General features: G+C 30.5%; 2 protein-coding genes across 2 annotated transcripts; both read left to right on the top strand.

Annotated features, from left to right (window-relative positions):
• The first annotated feature begins 5,119 nt into the window (after positions 1-5,119).
• Positions 5,120-6,088, top strand: LOC124916569 (LOB domain-containing protein 40). The gene is made up of 2 exons (XM_047457300.1): positions 5,120-5,309; positions 5,395-6,088. Exons 1-2 carry the CDS (start codon positions 5,120-5,122, stop codon positions 6,015-6,017), a joined length of 813 nt encoding a protein of 270 aa, XP_047313256.1. The 3' UTR covers positions 6,018-6,088.
• Positions 6,089-11,920: 5,832 nt separating this feature from the next.
• LOC124916107 lies at positions 11,921-12,601 on the top strand. The gene has a single exon (XM_047456840.1). It carries the CDS (start codon positions 11,921-11,923, stop codon positions 12,599-12,601), a length of 681 nt encoding a protein of 226 aa, XP_047312796.1.
• The last annotated feature ends 5,856 nt before the right edge of the window (positions 12,602-18,457 follow it).

Below are 18,457 nucleotides of genomic sequence, written 5' to 3'. Positions count from 1 at the left end.
GGAATCAGATGTATATTTGTAGGATATTCTTCAAATACAAAAGAGTACATATTATATAAAATTGATTCAAATAAAATATTGACATCAAAGATATGACATTCATAAAAATATTTTCCCATTTGATAAGAAAACAAATGAAAACCCTAAAAATTCTCGAAAGAGTGATAATATATCATTATTCATCGAAAGATAATGAATCAAATAAATAGTCACATAATGATTTAGTGACTAAGTTACAAATGAATAAAAATCAGAACATAATCATTGTCTATATAATAGACACAATAAGAGACTTTTTTTTTTTTTACTATGAGTCAGCCAAAATAAAAATAATTAGTACAATGCAAACAAAAAAATTGCCTAAATCTCTAGCAAAAAAAACAGCTATTGAACATTTTAAGCAGTTGTAATTGAGATGTTTTTGTTGATTTTAGCACCAATTAATGTATTCAATTGGTTGTTTGAATTAAAGAAAAATATTAATTATGGACATGATCAATGCCAAAACTTTGCAAAAGCAGCATGTTTAACCCCTTCTCATCAACCCATATAATTAAAAGTAAAAATAAATAAATCAAAACACTTATCTTATTTTACAAAACTAATGTATTGCCACCGGAAGAAGACCAAGTTGTAATTTTTTGATTTGTTTTCTTACTCAATTTTGTTTTGTGAGTAGATAATATAATCTCACTTTTTTTTAATATAAATCGAATGTAATATTTTTAGTTTTTTGAGTAAAACTTTTATCACTTAAATTATAACTACTATCTCTTACCATTTTATTTCTAAAAAATAAAGATACAAGTAAACAAATCAGTAAAATTATGCTTAATTAATTAATGAAATTATGTGTGCTAAATACTCTGCTTCCTGGTTACACGAAATTAAGTGTCTGAAAAACTCTTTTGACGACGCTTATAAGCACAGGATTTTTGTACCGTCACGAAAAGATTATTTCACTACAAATATACCCTCTTCACATAAATGGAAAATAAATAAATTAAATGAACAACTAAATTTCCTTAATTAGACTTATCTTGTACTAAATGTCCACTAAATGTCCGACCAACTTGTCATTTATATATTAATTAAAATTGGTAATTTGGGTTTAAGTTATTTTCTAGATAAGTGCGCACAAATGAGAATTTGACAATTTCGAAATAGATAAGGTCATATATATATTAAAATAAAAAGGTAGGCACAATATCTATTACCAAATCCCATTATTAGTACAGTGATTAGAAGGTGATTTGGATTAAAACTATATAATATACAATTAAGAAAATGACAAGGAAAACATTCACGTCCTCACACTGGCTAAACACAACTTGCTAAATATTAAATTATTAATTCGCAAGTTGGTTGGAGATTTTGTAATAAAGTTTAGTTAGTCAATTGTTTAATGAAGACAGTTAGTCCATTAAGAAATGCATTTAATAACCCCACCCATATTATTTAAATCTAATTATATATATGTTGATTTCTGAAATAATAATACTATACTTTATGTAAAATTATATGTATTGGTCCATGTAATATGCAATAAATCTAGTTTCAATAATTGTATAAATTTGTATACATTAATATAATTATCATATATAATCTAAATAGTTTGATATGTTTTTTTTTATTTAGATTTTATCTATTTTTTATAGAAATTTTCTATCATATTTTTGTCCTTCTAAATATTTAAATACTAAAATATTTATACTTTATTTTATTAAAAATTTAAATTTTAAATATAAAAAGACATTTGAGTAGTTAAACCAATTAAAAACATTATTCAGTAAAATTATAACAGATGAGATGTGAATGAAAAAAATTGTATTATGATTAATCGTTGTCCTATGTGTGACGAGGAAGATTTAATGGACAACTCATTCACTTTTGCATTGTCAATGGTGATTAGTATCTGAAGTCTCTTATGAAGTATTACTAAGATTAATTGGGTGATGTTGAGTCTTTGAGTAATTGCTGAAAAATTTGGATTGATAAGGTTGAACTACATATTTGTATTAGCATCCCAATTATTTTTTTATGGATTATTTGGTTGGAGAGAAATCGTCTAACTTTAATTGATCGTAGTCGTTCGATGCGTATCATTCATAATTTGATTATTATGAAGCTTTCTCATTTTCGGTCTAAAAATTTGGTAGAGTCCGTCGAGGAGTTTATAATTTTTCTCGAAGATTTACGAGCTCGATAACATATTGAGTAACGTTTTTTTTTTCTTCCTTTTTTTAAGTTATGCTTTGTTAGTGTGTTTAAACGATTTTTAATATTTTTAATATAAATGGACTTTTTTTTTTAAAAAAAAAGTTAACTAATTAAAAACTCAAATAACTTTTTTTTTCTTTTTTTTTAATCAAATAATTTTTTTTTCTAAATCCCAAAAATAAAACTCCTAAAATAACAAAGATCAACACAGCTCATATTGTTATTTTTTAAAATTATTAATCAAAACTCAATATCCATCTAAACATTGAAATACCTTCTACTTGATATATTCTCTCATCTTTTTTTTTTTCTTTTTTATCTATTTAAATGTTGAACAATTATTAAACTAATTTAAAATATAAATAAATCAAACGGCCCAGCACTGTGTAAGCCCAACAAGTCCACAGACTAAGACAGTTTATCTCTAGGGACACTCATTTAATAAAAAATAAATTATTTAATTTAATTTATTAATTATTTTAACATAAAATTCGACAACAATGAAAAATAATATTTTTGTTTGATTATAAGTTCAAAATTTTACAATTTTTTTTAAACACTTCTTTTTAAAATAAAATTAAGACAATCAATTTCTTTTTAAATTCTTTTATCCTAGGTCTGAGGCAGCCTACTACTTGGGCCGACCTTATATAATCTATCTCAAATTTGGTCATAACAGTACAATTATATATATATGTTTATAAATAATAGAAAAAGAAAAGAAACTCTTATTTTAATTATGAATAAAAAATAGGATAAAAAGAAGGAAAGTAAGCAAGGATCATGCATCTTAATGTGTAATTTGTCCAGGCTTATTGGATAATTAATCATGCGGCGCCAAGACCATTCATTCCTTTTACATTAAATTAATCAAAATAAGAAACCAGTGGCTGATAAAGTTTAGGCGCCCACAGAGGAAAATTAAACAAGGTAGGAAATGATAAAGTGGTATTGTCTTTCTTTTTTCTCTTTTTTAATAGCGAATAGAAATGAGACTTCCATAAAACCAGGAGACACGTGGGGTCCCATGCAAAGGGGTTAAAAGGATAGACCTATTACTCCACGAAATGTGGCGATTCGACCGCACTCTGACACATCCACGTGTTGATCACGCGCTAACATTATTCATCTCTCTTTTGGACTAACTTGCATGGCTCCAAACCTCCACGTCTCATTTCCTTCCTCCATCTGTCTCTCCTCTCTTTCTTTTTCTCTTTTGTCGTCTGAAATGGCAGCCTCCCTTGACTCATTATATTAATTATCAATTTATAAAGTTTATAATTAAAAAATATATAAATATCTTTTACTAATTATTGATATTTGATTGTTAAATTGTTTAATGAATCGGGTTATGAGGTTATCATCACATACATCTAAAAAGAAAATTCACATAACCCTAGCTACATGCATAATTCTCTACTATGTTTATTTTTATCCTAAACAAGGATTTGATTTACAAAAAAAATCACTATTTTATATTGAAAAGCCAGTTGTACTGGTCTTCTTTAAAAATAAAATAATATATATATATAAATATAATGATGTTTAGTTTTTAAAGTGTCTGAATTGTCGAGAGCTGTGTTTAATTTGGATATATATGTGAGAGTAAATAGATATTTGAGTCGGATTTTGAGTTGACCCGCCCATAAACTTAAAACGGATAAAATTAAATTAAAAATGTTATAGTTTGAATTTGCAACCTAACAAAACAAGTCAACCCTTTCCAACTAGGCTAATAACACTCTATATTTTAAATTCAACACCAAATTTGATGAACGCGATGGTTCAATAATAGTTTTTAATCAGTCATAATTCTTTTTTGACTCCGCATTATAGATTTCACTATTATTAGTGAGCAATAATGGAAGAATTCTGTCATATTTATAGAGATATGAGATATAATTAATATAAATATAGTAAGTCTAGCTCGTCTATGCTACTTTAATGGTAGTCTTTACATTTTCCATTTCACTCGTAGTATGGGGAAAAAGTGGACTTTAGTGGTCAAATTAAATGAGTTGAGGAATCAAACTGTATCAATTGTGAATACTTGAGTCGGATTAATGTAGGTTTCTCCGCCCATAAACTTAAAATGGTTAAAAATAAATTAAAGATGTTATCAAATTTTTACCGTAATATTTTTTTCACGATTTTTTATATTATTATCCGCACAAGATTATTGCTTGTGGAATTAGTGAAAATAATAATACATCATAATTAATTAAGAAATTAAAAAAAAGAAAAGGAATCAAAATATTACAATATTTTATTATTTTAAAATGAAAAGGTTGTTTGATAGTTTGCATGCATTGATAAGCTGTTTTCTATTACTATGGGCATATCGAATATTTTCTGTGGCCACTGAATTATATAATAAGTTAAGGGAATATTTATGATTATATAAATAATTGTTTTATGTGAAAAAAAATTAAAAAAAATAATAAATGTGGACGAATTAGTAAAAAAATTTAATAATTTTTTCAATTAAAATAATCACAATGTTTCTAATTGACATTTGTTATGACTAATTTTAAAAAGAAAAAGAAAAAAGTGGTTGAATTATCTCTACTTTCTCTAAGTAATTATTTCAAACCCTAAAAAACAAAAGATTGAAACGTTCAAGATTGACGTGGCAATCAAGCAGAATGCATAGGGTGTGTGAAACCACGCGACGGAAAATTGTTCTTGTCCTTAGGTTCAATGAATTATGATTATTGTATTATTTTATTTAAAAAAAACCATGAATATGGATATCTGGTTTTCATTTCTCTCTCTACTTCTTCTTCCTAGCTGCTTTGTTGGAAACAACTGCGCCCCTTTCCTTTATATATATATATATATATATATTCACATTCATACCAAACCAAACCCACCAACAAAAGAAACCCTTCAATTAAAAATGAGGATGAGTTGTAATGGATGCCGAGTTCTTCGCAAAGGCTGCAATGAAAACTGTAGTATTCGCCCTTGTCTTCACTGGATCAAAAGTCCTGAATCCCAAGCCAATGCCACCGTTTTTCTAGCCAAATTCTACGGTCGTGCCGGTCTCATGAACCTCATCAACGCCGGCCCTGACCACCTTCGCCCGGGTAAATAAGATCTTGAGCCTAAGTCCTAACAAACTTAATTGGTCGAAATTCGGAAATACTAAAACATGTTTTCTTTTTCTTACAGCGGTTTTCAGATCGTTGCTTTACGAGGCTTGTGGGAGAATTGTGAATCCGATTTATGGTTCGGTTGGTTTGTTGTGGTCGGGAAACTGGGCTCTTTGTCAAACTGCTGTTGAAGCGGTTTTAGAAGGAGTTCCGATTACCCAATTTGCATCTGAATCGGATGAGGCGAATAATGGACCGCCTTTGAAGGCGTACGATATTCGCCACGTGTCCAAAGATGAAAATTTGGGTAATGATCATCTTCATCGTGTTCGGGATCGATGCCAATTTAAGAAGTCCGGCGGTTCGAGGGTGAATGAGTTAGGAAAGAAGAAAAGGTCAACGAGTCATGAGTCGTCTCTGAGTCATCAGTCCGAAGTAGAGATTCAAGAAGATTTCCTACTCGAAGAGAGCTTGGTTTTTCATCCGCCCCCGGCGGTGAATCAGTCGGCGATTAAAGCCGTCGGTACTCCTCATGTGGAAGAAGGACTTAAGGAAGACTTTGTAGAGCTGGGACTGACTCTTGGCTTCAACTTCCAATCTGCGCATGACGTCAGCCCTAAGAAGGATTTGCCGCCGCGAGGTGTATGGAATTCAATATCGGACGTCGGCGGCGAATCATGCAGGACCAAGTTGGGGCTTTGAGCCGTCGGAATCATGATGTCATGTTTGCTGTCTGGCTAGGGTTACGTTTTCTTTTTGACTTATCCAAGTTTTTTTTTTTTTGAGGTTTAAGTTTTTGGGTATTTTACGAAATTTTGTTTGGTTACTTTTTAATGTTCCTTTTGAAGCAGAGGGAGAGAAATAGACTTGTACAAATGTTAAATGTATAATAACTTTCAATAAATGCATGGATCATATTGTACAAGACTAAGGAGGTTATACATATTAGTCTATATGTCTGTTTTAATTTTATTTATTTTAATTAAGTTCTCATGTAGTTTTGTTATCATGAAGATTATTAATTAGACTATAGTATAATTTAATGCCAAGGTAAAATTAAACTCACCACAATTAATGGCATATATATTCTCTTTCAATAAAAGGACCAAAGAATCTACATTTAATTATGAGAATTGATGTTACTTCTAATACTCTTTTTTTTATTAATGACTTTTATAGAGTTTAAACTAACTAGACAAATAAAAAAAACTGAGTTGATCAGTTATCAACATTTTTATAGCTTTCCAATTTGAGTCAATAATTTTTTGTGTTTGTTAGATATTGTATTCAACTTTGGTAATTTTATTTTGATAAATATATGACAGCTCATGTTGTATTGAAGACTAATTAATGTAGAAAATGACACGCTATTATTGACCAAAAGTAAAATAAATTTAATAACCAAAAATAAAATAAGTTTAATAAATATTTATTCACTAACAATAACAAAGATTGAAGGATTAGATTGAACTATTAACATTTAAGTGAGTTATCGTCTCGAACATTACATTATCGACGGTAAGTAATATTTTTATTTATTTATTTTGTTAAAATAGCGACAAATAATACTTTTGTCGGTAATTCCATTATCAATCCTTATATAGTTGTGATCTTAATGGCCGGATCTAAATAAAAAAGTGTGCCAATATAAATTCTAGATTAGTTTAAGTCAAAGAAAATTAATTATACCAAGATGGATTAAGGGTTTAAATAACATAAATATTCTGTTTCATGATTAAAGGCTAGCTACGTCTTAAGATTCGGATTAGATTGAAGTATTAGATTCTTTTTAAATTTTATTGGAGATGTATGTACACAATACATTTATAAATATATGTATATTTAACTTCATGTTTTATAACAATAAATATTGTTAAATGATAAATTGTAAAGTCAAGTAAGTAGGGGTCAAACCCTCAAACTTATATTTCAAAACACATTATAAATAATAAATTGGCTGTTTAAAAAACTTTATCTATCTATCTTAATCAAATATTAATCAGATAAAAAAATAAAAAATACAAAAAATAATATTTTTTAAGAAACTTCTGATATTTTATCATTAGTTAATGTTTAACAGCTAGGTAGTTTTGTCGTTTTCACTTGGACATGTATACATATAAAAGGATTATTATAACAAAATTAAAAAAAAAAATACTCATTTAAAAAAAAATGTATGCATTATAAATGATGATCGTTTAATAAAATAAATAAAAAATAAGAGTGTTTACCTAGTCATCAAACTAAACGTACCTAAAAACACAACGAGATTAACTATTTAAACGAAAAAATGAAAACATAACTAAAAAAAAAGTTCAACAAAATATATATAAACTCTACTATAGGAGAGAAGATCTATAAAAAAAATCTAAACTCTTATATAGGGATAATTAAACTGCTAATATATATATATTTATTTATATATATATATATATATATATATATATATAAATATAATCAAACACCTTGATAGTTTAAGAGACCGAGTGACGTATATCCTTAAGTTTTAAAGTTCAATATATAATAATAAATAAATAAAAGATTAAGGAATGTTTGAACCAAACGAACCCTATTACCGAAAAATGGCCAAAAGAAAATGATAGACAAAGCAAAAAAGATGTTGATCATCGGCACCGCTGCCACGTAATGAACATGCAAAGGTTGAGCATGACGGTCGGAGCTGGGCAAGGGCATGGCCGGTGGGCCACCTGTTTCTGCGCATTTTGGCTACTTTCACGTGGGAACTAAAAGACATAAGTACACACTGTATATTATAATAAATCCACAAACAAAAGAGCAATAATTATCTATAACAATATTTTTATATTTAATCATAATGTAAAAATATTATCACCATTTCATCATGATGCATGCTGGTTTCAACTTAGTCATCCTCTAATTAAGACAGTGTGAATGATCAGTTCTATTCAAACTATACCATTGGGATTATTTATGTTTCTACTTGTTCAGATAAAAATAATCATAAAAAGAGCAAACTAAAAAATAACTATAAACCTTTCTTTTATATATATATAACTGTTATATATATTAAATAGTCGTGTTTCTTAATATATAAAATGGTACAAATAGTCATCATAATCAATATATTTATATACATTTAAAAAAAGTTTCAACATTAGTTCTACGTAATTATCTTTCAAAAAAATTGAAATACTTTTTACTAACTAAAATAATTTTATAAAAAAAATAATATTTAAAATTAATTATAAATTAAAAAAAATAAGTATAACATTATTTAAAGTGATAATAATATTTATATAGTAAACATATTTCAAAATTCTATATTATTTTCATTTTACTTTTTTAAATTAACATATTCAAATTTTATGAACGGGTCAAACCCACAAATTAATTAACAACCCGGTTCGTTTATTATAACATAACAGGTCAACTTGCAAATTAATTAGTAATTCTACTGGTTTACTATAACAAAATAGTTGTGCGTTGTGGTGCGAAAATCGAGTGATGTGAAAAAACTGTATTTATATATATATATATATTATAAGAAATTAATAAAAAAATTAAATTATATAAATATAATGTCACTTATCAATATTATGTTGATTTAAAAATATTATAAAGTCTTATTATTTTAGTTGTTATTAGTTTAGTTGATTAAAATCTTATAGTTACGTAAGTTTCAAGACTTATATATATGTCAATTTTAATATTATAATTTAAATTTTGCAAATTAACAACACGACACGTTAATTTTGTCATAGTGCGAGTACCCGATCGATTTTTTTAGTTAACCTAGAATAGTAGTATATATTATTTACCGCCCCTATCATCAAACCAATACAATAATATCATATTTAGTTGTTCGGTTAAGTTTTATGTTCTTCTCGAAATGATTAATTTTGTTATGTTTTAGATGATATTATAGACACTCATGTTTTTATAATATTAGTTAAAATTGTCATATTTTAGTTTTAAAAGAGTTTGTGCTGTAGCGACGAGAGTGTTAAAAATATTCATTTCAATATTTCATTTTATTCTGAATTTTTTAAATCAATTGATTTCATAGATGAATTTATTTTATTTTTTTTCTGAAACTAAGTTTCAAATCCAAAGACAATTAAAATTAATAATTTATTTAAAATTATTGACCATCCAAAGACAATTAAAATTAACAATTTATTTAAAATTATTGACCATTTTTAAACTCTAGAATGGTTGGTTAGTTCAAATATTAAGAGTTTATAGTCTTTTAAATGAAAACTCATCAAAGTAGAAAAGGGCCAGTCATCGATTAGACTCCGTGAAGTCTTTAGTTAACACACAACTTATGCATCAATTTAGGCTTAGAGTTGTGCAAGATTTTAGCAAGGATGAAGTTCTGACTTATACAGTAGTAGGAGCTAGAAAACAACCGGGTTGGGTCGACTAGACGAAGGTTGTTCATGTCGGATCTAAATCTTTTAAATTTCAAACGTAGGAGGTGCGTTCTAGAGTTGTGGCTATATCGGAAATTAAGAACGGGAAAAAAGTACGATTCAGGTTGATTTGGTTTTAATTAAAGTTATTACGTCGGGCCCTTCAGACGTCGACGTGAAATTGAGGGTGACTTGGGATCAAACTTAATGAGAGTTTGTTTTGGTATGGATTCAATTCTCATGGAAGATATGTTACTCTATGGAAAGAATTTAAAACAATGTTTATTATGTCAATTGATAAATATATTAGACCTTTAATCAAGGAAGAAATTCGATGACTCATTGATGGTCGACCATTTAATATTGAAAATACACATGTAGTGACCAAGCACAACATAAGAACGCCCGTAGATAAGGAAGGTATGTGGATTCGATTATTTGGGATAGCAACAGATATGTGAAATCATGATCTTCTTAGTCGGGCCAATAATGATCTTGGGAGATTTATTGAACTCGATGAGGAAAATCAATTAGTACAAGAGAACGATTGTGTTAGAATTAAGGTGCGCCATTCTAATTTACATAGTCGTTACCCTGAATCTATTTGGATTGATAACGGGACACATGTATATAAAATGATGGTGTGACCTGAACGTCCTATTGTCGTGTCTCCTTCTCTAGGGTCTTCTTCATTATCAAATCCTCTTGTGTCGGAGGCATCGATTTCGTGTGGACTAACCAGAGATTCAATTATTACACCATTTTATGTCGATCAGATTCGTATGGCTAGTCTTGCTGATGTTGAAAGATTAATTGTTGAGATAACAAATTCAGGGAGATTTGATATGGCTAGGAGGGTGATTGAACAGAATGAAGATATATTAAATGATTCAATAGTTTCTCGTGAGGATGAGATGGAGCATCCGTCTTCACACACCTCGGGTGGCGATGATTACTTGAATGTCAAAAGAATAGAGAATAGGCAAGTGGTGGTATATCAAAAGGTGAGTTCATCAACTCCTCGTTATATTTCAGATTTATTGTCCGAGAAAGAAACGATTGAAGATTTAGAAAATAAATTTTGGTCTCATATAAAAGATATAATCCAAGTCAATCCTATTAGAACACTTTATCATTAGATTAATATTCTTGAATCACCAATTTTCATTCATGATGTGTCTGATGAGGATTCAATGAATTCTGAGTCAGATTATGATATCAACGAGAATATACAAGTAGAATTTTCTACACATAATATGACAATGGAAGAAAACAAATGTCCCATGAAGGAGATCCTTGAATTAAAGAATGAAGTGTGGCCTAATATGCACGAGATTCCACCCATGCCGTATACTTTCCACCCAAGTCCCTCTTTATCGAAAAACTACCAACATTGTCAACTGAAGAAGCTAAATGATCTACCACAAGGGTATATACAAGTATGAAAGCGTGTCTTGAAGCCGAAAAAAAGGTTTATTCCAACTAGATTTTATCAATGATTGGAAAAATTACTACTTGAAAAATTATGAATTAAATGATGGTGTGAATAGAGGTATCATTAAGTCACTAATGAGAATCCTTAATTGTGCCATATACTATTTTAGTGAGACAAAAATTCGGAAGATGGATAAGTGAATCGTTAGAGATTTATGCAATTGGAGGTTGTGTGGTTGGGAGGCTCTTGATTCTATAGGAGCGTCAAGTGGTATTCTTGTTGCATGGAATGAAAATATGTAGGAGAAATTGGATGTTAATTTTGGTAGATACTCGATTAATGTTCAATTAAGAAATCGGAAGGATAATTTCCGATGGGTAATTTTCACGGTCTATGGACCGATTCTTACACAATTTAAAATTGAGTTCTTTAATGAGATGAAGAAGGTTGTTAGTCTCTGAGACTTAACAATTGTTTTTGCGGGCGACATGAATGAACTGAGATTTCCGTCTGAAAGAAAAGGGGCCAATAGACATAATAGCATAATGCGTGAGTTCTTAGAGACAATTAAAGAACTTGATATTATCGATTTGCCTTTGTAATGTGGTCAATTCACTTATAGGAGAAGTAATGGTAATGAGGTTCACATTCATTCTCGTATCAATAGATTTCTAATTACTGAATCAATTTTTCGAGAATTTTATAATATATTTCAAAAGGTCCTTTTATAGAGTTGTTCAGATCACAGACCGATCTTGATAGAACACCTAAAGATGGAGAGAACATGTCGACCATTTAGATTCAAAAATAAATGGTTGATCAAAGAGGACTTTATACCGCGTGTGCAATCATGGTGGGTGAATCAGTCATTTGTTGGTTCTCCGTCGAGTAATCTCTTTGTGAATTTAAGGAATCTACGTAAGTTTCTCAAAAGTTGGTTTGTGGGAGATCGTGCTTTATTTTGTGCTAAAATCAATGACTTGTATAATAAAATTAATGTCATTAACGAGAATGAGGAGATTCATGAACTCTTCGCTGATGAGGTTAGTTCTCAGATTCACATTGTTAGCAAGTTACTCGATATGTGTAAGGAAGAAGAAACTAGGGCACGCCAGCGAAGTAGAGCTACACGATTAAGAGTTGGAAATAGAAACACTAAGTTTTTTCATGGGATCTCTAATGCGCAAGCAAAAAATAATGTGATAAATTCTATCTCGATCGTGGGGGAAGTTTATGATAGTGAACCTGAAATCTCTACGAGTATTGTCAAATTCTATAAGTGTTTACTTAAGGAGCCATTTAAGGTCATACCTAAATTGAATGGTATAACTTTTGATTCAATTAGTACAACGCAAAAAGATATATTGGATGCTCATTTTACATTGGAGGAGGTTGAGGAGGCCATTAAGGGGTGTGGAAGTGATAAAGCGCCAAAATACTTTTGCTTTTTTTAAAAAGGTGTGGCCTTTCCTTATAACTGAAATTATGGAAGAAATTGATCATTTTTATCGATTTCATCATTTGATAAGAGTTGGAACTCTACTTTAATATGTCTCATTCGTAAAGCTCCAAGAACTATTGATGTGAAGAATTTTAGGCCCATCGGTCTTGTTTCGTCATTATATAAGATTGTCGCAAAATGTTTGGCCAATAGGTTGTGAAAGGTGTTAAAGACGGTCATATCTAATAATCAGATGACATTCATCAAAGGTAATCAATGAGTGCATTGACTCAACTAATTCAATAGGTGAAAATGTGCTTTTGTCAAGTTAGACATCGAAAAATCTTATGATCGTGTTAATTGGGAGTTTTTATTTGATGTAATGGAAAAATGAGAATGAGTGCGAAATGAATTGGTTGGATTAGATATTGCCTCTCGACGATTAAGTTTTCTATCATTGTTAATGGAAGTTCTCAGAGATTTTTTAAGAGCTCTAGAGGGATCAGACAAGGTGATCCACTCTCTCATTTTTTGTTCATCATTGTTATAGAAGCTCTCTAAAAAATGATAGCCTTCATAGAAAACTCGGGACTCATCGTGAAGTGAGTTGTGGGTCAAGAATATATTCTTTTGTCATATCACATTTGCTTTTCGCTGATGACACGCTCTGTATGGTTCAAGCTACTTATAGGAATTTTAAACACATTCGAGATATTTTATGGTTTTTCGGTACATGTTCCAGTTTTCGAGTTAATCTTAATAAATTAAACATATTTTTTCAAATTCTATTTTGAATAGAAGGATAAGGCTGGAAAATGTGTTAGGTTTAAAATTGGTGATCTTCCGTCAACATATATTGGTATGCCATTAAGTTCTAAATTGCAATCCAAAGTCTATTGAGACCCGATTATCACTAAAATGGAATATAAATTGTCTAGACAGAAAAGTAAAATAATCTCGAAAGGGGGTCGGCTAATCCTCATTATGAGTGTGTTGTCATTTATGCCCACATATATGATGTCGTTATTCATTCTCCCCAAGAGTGTGGTGGTGAAAATGGAGAGAATAATGTGTAAATTTTAATGAGGATCTTCTAACTCATCATTTTGTCATCTAGTTAGTTAGGATAAAATTAAATGTTTTAAGATCAAGGAGGTCTAGATATTCAAGATCTTATTTTTTTTAATAAAGCTCTTCTATCAAAATGATGTAGTAGATTTGCAATGGAGTTGAATAGTCTTTAGGTATCGATAATTAGATGTAAGTATGATAATGATTGGTCTAATTAGTTCACTAAAATGTCTAATTATCTAGCGGGGTGTAGCATTTGGAAGGGAATTTATCCCATGTGGAAAAGTTTTCGTGAATAGTCTAGATTCATTGTGGGGGATGATTTTTTTATTATATTTTGGGACGACCTTTAATGTAGTGTCAAAAGTCTAGCTACTACGTATCTTGAGCTTGCTTCAATTGCTATATGTAGAAATGACACAGTTAAGGACATGTTTGATCCTTGATCTAGTAGTTTCGCTAACCGAATTAGATATAGAAGGAGATTAAACATTATGGAGACTTCGTCCCATAATAGAGTTTTACTTTTGGTAGGACGCAACAAGTGTCACCGTTTGAACAAGACATTATGTGTTGGCAAGATATGAATAGTTTCCATGTGGGGCATTGTTACAAGTTGTTCGCTAAGATGATTCAATATAATTTTTATTGGTAAAAACTTTGGGAGTTAAAGATTCCATCAAAAATCTTGTTCTTTGGATGAAGCGTTATTCATGGTGGAATTCTAACAGATGATATGTGCATGAAAAAAAGTTGTATTATGGCTAGTCGTATGTATCAAAAAGAGGTTGAATCGACAACTCACTTACTTTTGCATTGTCGAGGGGTGACTAGTATTTGAAGTCTTTTATGGAGTATTACTTTAATTTATTGGGTGATGCCCGAGTATTTAGATAGTTGTTGAGAATTTTGGATTGTTGCGACTAATATGACAGACCTACATATTTGAGTTACCATCTCAATTATTCTATGATAGACTATCTAGTTGAAAAGAAATCGTCAAACTTCCAATGATCGTAGTTGTCCGATGCGTATCATTCATAATACTATTATTATGATATTTTCTGATATTCGTTCAGGAAAACTAGTAGAGTCTGTCGGGGAGTTAATCGTTCTTTTCGAGGATTTACGAGCTCGCTAACTTTTTAAATATTGTTTTTTCTTATTTTTCTTTATTATTTTTATGTCATGCTTTATAGTTATGCTTAAACAATTTTTTTTTTTCATTTTTAATATACACGACTTTTAAAAAAAATTAAAAAAATGTAAGTGTATCTTAATTAATTAAATTTAATATTATATTATATTTTAATTACATTATATGGGTTATCATTTCTTTGAAGCCCAATAGAGTGCAGGACCTATAGGCTGAGAAAAGACGCACATATATTATTACTTGTCCAGCCCATTGGGCTGTTGAAAGCAACCCTGAAGCGTGATGATGAAAATCTTCCCGCTGGCGGTTTTTGTTTACTCCACATTCCGCCGATCGCCGGAGCCGGTACATGCCATGGGTAATCCATAAGCTCTTCACATGCATACGCTCCGTCCTTCAAAGCTACAGTACAAAACTTGCATGTAAATCGTCTATTCTCTCGAGAAAATGTCTGTTACTATGTGAGAAAATCTAGACTCTAAGGACATGGTTAAGTCAGCAAAGCAATTGATGGTTTAGAAGCTGATCTCTTTCAGGTTTCAACCGTTCCTTTTCTTTCATTCTTCTGTGTAGCATAGTTCATAAATAATGAAGGTGTTGGCGGTTTGCTAGGTTCTCTTAAGCTGTGAATTTGCATTTATCTGGTCTTTGCATTGTCTGCAAGATTTTTCATTCTAGGTGTAAAGACTAGGTTTGTTGGTATCCAAAGAAAATTTGAAGGATCACTCAAGGAAGATTAAATCTCATCTAGATGTTGCTCAATGGTTTTGGCCAAATATATATCTAGAAATGGGTTCAGTTTGTGTATTTAGATTAGCAAAATCAGTACTTGACAACTTTGTGGAGAAGCATATGAATAGTTTCCGGTGCGACAGAGCCTTAGTAAAGGGTTTTGAGAATAGTCCTAATATATAGACAGATTACTTGTGCTAGAATCTGTCCTAAATGAGGGACATGTTACAGGGGGCCTTGACCTCCCATTTGGTTTATTGAAAGCATGTTGGAGTGGGGATGGGATTGCGTATGAGCCCAAAATTAAATTTTATTGGGTTTTGGAGATTTGATGAAAGGTGGGTCATATTTATCCATGTTTTGTTATTGTACTCTTTATCATGAAAATCCAAGGTCTGTCCATAACAATAAATGAAAATAGACATATGAATATCTGAAGAAGTATGCAAAGTGTGCAGTAGTAATAAGATTATGTTTTAGCAACTGGCTATCATCATCCATTTGCTGCTACCATCATAACCAGCATCCATTGCTCAAGCCTAATATCGGTTTCACTTGCTTATGGATATAGACTGAGAAGAAGATTGTGTTTTGTTGATGTAGAGCTGTTTTCTGTATATTAGTACCGTTTATTCTTTCTGGTGGGTTTTTGTTTTCTAATGATCTACTCCTGATCTTTCGTAGTAATAAGTGGAAAGAACTAGAAGATTTCTGGTCAAGGGCAATATAAATTGGGTCTCATCTTGTGTTTTTCCTTCCATTTCTCTCATTATCAAATCCTACCATTTGACACAATTTTCAAATTAAATAAAGGATGGGCTCAATGGATCTCGATTGTGTTCAAGCCAACCTCTTAATAAGCATATAGTCTTACCCAACTACCAAACAATAAGGCCAGCCCATATACCTCCCTTATGTTTATGAGAATTTGCAACCACTAAATGTAGCCATCCTTTTGTACAACTAAACATGTCTAGTTCTCCATTTTGGAGGTTGGGGTTATATGTCCCGCCTAGATGAGGTTTAATTCTGCTCTTTCTTGGGGAGCCATCCTGATTTTAAGTTACTTTTCTTTGAAGGATGATAAATTGGGAGAAACTAATCATCTTCATACTTATTTTTGGAAATTAATTTTATAGTTCATCTTTCATTAATGGATGCACACTAAATATTGGATCCTTGAAGGGAATTTCATAACTAACGTTTTAATATTAGCTGTTCGTCTTGTTCTCCATCCTTCTTTTGTTGCTTTGTTACTTTCTTTACTTTTCAGTATGGCACAAAACGTGATTCACAATGAAATAATTATACCTTTCTAACTACAGATTTGCATCATAAAGCAATCTTTGCCTCAATCTGATCTGCTACATCCAGATAACCTTACTTTTATAAATGTTCCTAGAATGGACATGGTGGAAGGCAGAGAGTGCTATAATATCTATCTGAGAAGACAAGATAGCTGCATCCAATCACTTCCATAGTGGTTGACCCTGTTTTGATTAGGGCTTCTTGAGTCCATACAGTTGTACAAAAAGATATATGGGCTGTGATGTTCTGAAGGTCCAATGCTCCACTTATAGGTGGAACCTTTAGCAACATGACCTTTTTCACACAGTTATTTTTGTATGGATAAGCTCAAAAGCCCAATCAGACTATTTTCCCTTTACCAAACGCATGCTTGGAAAAGAAAAAAATAGATCATGCTATTTTGTCACCTTCTCTTAGTAGTAGTTACACAGTTGGTGCTCTTCCCACTTTTGACCTCATGCATGGAAAATAATTAATATGTTCTGCCTGTTGGTTTATGGTGATTGTATTACCATCTTAGCATATCTCACTATCCCATATTATTTGAGAAGTTGGAGCCTGTATATCTTTAAAATTTTGTCCATTACAAAATTTAAGCAAAGGATATTCTTGAGGCAGATAAAATGACAAACATTTAATTTTGATAAATGTTTTGTGGTTGATATGTGATTAAAGAAATGCTATATTTCTTGTCTAATACAATATTTTTGGTGTAAATGTTGGTTTAAAATTTTCCAGAAATTGTATTTCCTATCACAAACTTAACATTCTGGCAGGAAATAGGACAGCCATAAAGGTATGGTTCAACATGAGAGTTTCCTTTATTGTCAAACATTTGAGTACAATATTTTCTTGCTTTATTTTAAATAGATTTAAATATATGCATGTACCAACTTTCGAGTCGATATTGCATATGTTTACATATGTGGAATTTCTCATGTTTTTGTCCTGCATTAGAGTTGTCCCCTCCCTTGATATAGAAGAGCCGTTCAAAAAATTAAGTTACAATATCAGCTTGATTACATTGATGCAAGATGTCTTTGGATCTCACAATGGATGATTAGAGGTTGTTTGTTTTGTGAGTTTTGAGAGAAGTAGATGCTGAGATTGAAAAAAAAAAAGATGCTGAGATTGAAAAAATATTTATAAAATTGACAAATATATTAGTATCTTAAATAACTACTGTTTTTGGACTACTGATTCCATAATAAATTAAAATTGGGGTCAAATAACATTGGAACATTAAAGAGATAAGTGGATTCTCACCAAACAAGAGTTGTGCTCCCCCTGTATAAATAGTTCCCTTCTATATTAATTATGAGCTAAAAATTGATGCTTAGGTGTGGTTTGAGTAATTTTTTTTTTTAGATTTTATACTTATGGACAATGAATCTGTTCACATTTTTATATGTATCTGCAGTGACAATTATTTATTTATTTCCCTTTGATGGCAACAATATATTAATTCTACTTCATTTCTTAATAGAGAGTTCACTGCACAAGTATAAGGATGGTATGATCCCTTCTACAGATCTGATTAATCTGACACTAACCCAAGCAGAAATAATGCTTTCCATAGTTTGATCTTTTAGAACATGTGTT

This window comes from Impatiens glandulifera, chromosome 9 (genome assembly GCF_907164915.1).
Source record: "Impatiens glandulifera chromosome 9, dImpGla2.1, whole genome shotgun sequence".
In the NCBI taxonomy this organism is placed as follows: Eukaryota; Viridiplantae; Streptophyta; class Magnoliopsida; order Ericales; family Balsaminaceae; genus Impatiens; species Impatiens glandulifera.
Note: the sequence above shows the minus strand (reverse complement) of the source record. Positions and strands in the feature narration are given on the sequence as shown.

What these genes read in the sequence shown, in the direction of transcription:
- LOC124916107 (XM_047456840.1), top strand. Translation starts at nt 11,921, where the DNA reads ATGGAGAGAACATGTCGACCATTTAGATTCAAAAATAAATGGTTGATC.
- LOC124916569 (XM_047457300.1), top strand. Translation starts at nt 5,120, where the DNA reads ATGAGGATGAGTTGTAATGGATGCCGAGTTCTTCGCAAAGGCTGCAAT. An exon ending in CCCTGACCACCTTCGCCCGG is followed by an intron (nt 5,310 to 5,394) that starts GTAAATAAGATC and finishes TTTTTCTTACAG; the next exon opens with CGGTTTTCAGATCGTTGCTT.